General features: G+C 57.7%; 1 protein-coding gene across 2 annotated transcripts in view; it reads right to left on the bottom strand.

Annotated features, from left to right (window-relative positions):
* Window positions 1-768: 768 nt before the first annotated feature.
* Window positions 769-1,233, bottom strand: part of WDR31 (WD repeat domain 31) — a 7,753-nt gene continuing 7,288 nt past the window's right edge. For both annotated transcript variants that reach the window (XM_017740346.1, XM_008638338.2), the window contains exon 11: window positions 769-1,208. In XM_017740346.1, the coding sequence (XP_017595835.1) occupies window positions 1,151-1,208 (58 nt within the window). In that variant the 3' untranslated portion in view covers window positions 769-1,150. The remainder of the gene's footprint in view (window positions 1,209-1,233) is intronic.

Here is a 1,233-nt window from a genome sequence, read left to right as displayed (position 1 = left end):
AGGTACCACCTTGTGTCCTACTCCTTGAGCTGTCCCCTGGACGGGTGTTGCAAATCCATGTCAGCATCTCCTGTTCAGGGTTTGTTGTGTGAGGTCATTCAGTGTAGGATTGTCTTGTCTCCTGGGGAGAGCTTTTGTACTTGTTTGTTCTTTAAATTGAGGTTTTGCAAATGTTGTGCCCTGGAAAATCTAAACATGTTTTGAATGTGTATCCTGAGTTCTGGGTCTGACAAGGAATGGAGAAATTACAGGAATTCCACAATGCTCAGTTTGATTTCTGCTGGTGTAAGGAACAGCTGAGGGGGTGAGGTCACTGGGAAGGGGAGGCTGAGGGGAGGGAGACTTATCAGGGGCTACAACCCCTCCTGAGGGACAGCTCTGATCTCTGCTCTGTGGGACAGGGACAGCACCCAGGGAGTGGCTGGAGCTGGGCCAGGGCAGGCTCAGGCTGAGAGCAGGGAAAGGTTCTTCCCCCAGAGGGTGCTGGGCACTGCCCAGGCTCCCCAGGGAATGGGCACGGCCCCGAGGCTGCCAGAGCTCCAGGAGCGTTTGGACAGCGCTGCCAGGGATGCCCAGGGTGGGGCTGTTGGGGGGTCTGTGCAGGGCCAGGGGTTGGACTGGATGGTCCTGGACTTCTTGTGATTGGATGAAAACCTTCAGGAGTAAAGAGAAGGTGGATTCACCTCCCTGTTGTCAGCTGGAGAGCAGCTGTCTCTTCCTTGGGAATGTGAGCACAGTTCCTTCCAGGGAAAATACTGAGAGGCCAGCAACTAACAGAATTATTTAATGCAGTCTCTGGTCCAAGCCCAGGTCTGGCTGTGTGTGCTCAGCCTGATGCTCAGGTTCCTTGGTCCTGGCATCTCATCTCCTCCCTCTGGCCATCCCCTGCCTCTGGCTCTGCAAGGAGGCTTTGTAAGGAAAATGCAGGAGGCTCAGTCAGGAGCAAGAGCTTGGCCTGAAGGCTCCCAGGGTTTGGCTCTTCTGGACAGCCCTGGTGCCTCCCTGCCACCCCCAAACCAACCAGCAACTCCCCCAGCTCCTGCTCACACATCCCCACTCCACAGGCACGGAGTCCCTGCTGCCCATGGTCGGGGAGCTCTTGGGGGTCATGTCCCCTCCTGGGACAGTCTCGGACAGGAGGTTCCAGTGCTCAGAACGCTGCCACCTCCTCCAGGGCCGGCTCTGCGCCGCCGCTGACGCGGAGCACGCGGGTGCCCGGGTGGGAGCGTGCGC

The sequence above is a fragment of the Corvus brachyrhynchos genome, unplaced genomic scaffold, assembly GCF_000691975.1.
Source record: "Corvus brachyrhynchos isolate BGI_N302 unplaced genomic scaffold, ASM69197v1 scaffold305, whole genome shotgun sequence".
Lineage (NCBI taxonomy): Eukaryota > Metazoa > Chordata > Aves > Passeriformes > Corvidae > Corvus > Corvus brachyrhynchos.
Note: the sequence above shows the minus strand (reverse complement) of the source record. Positions and strands in the feature narration are given on the sequence as shown.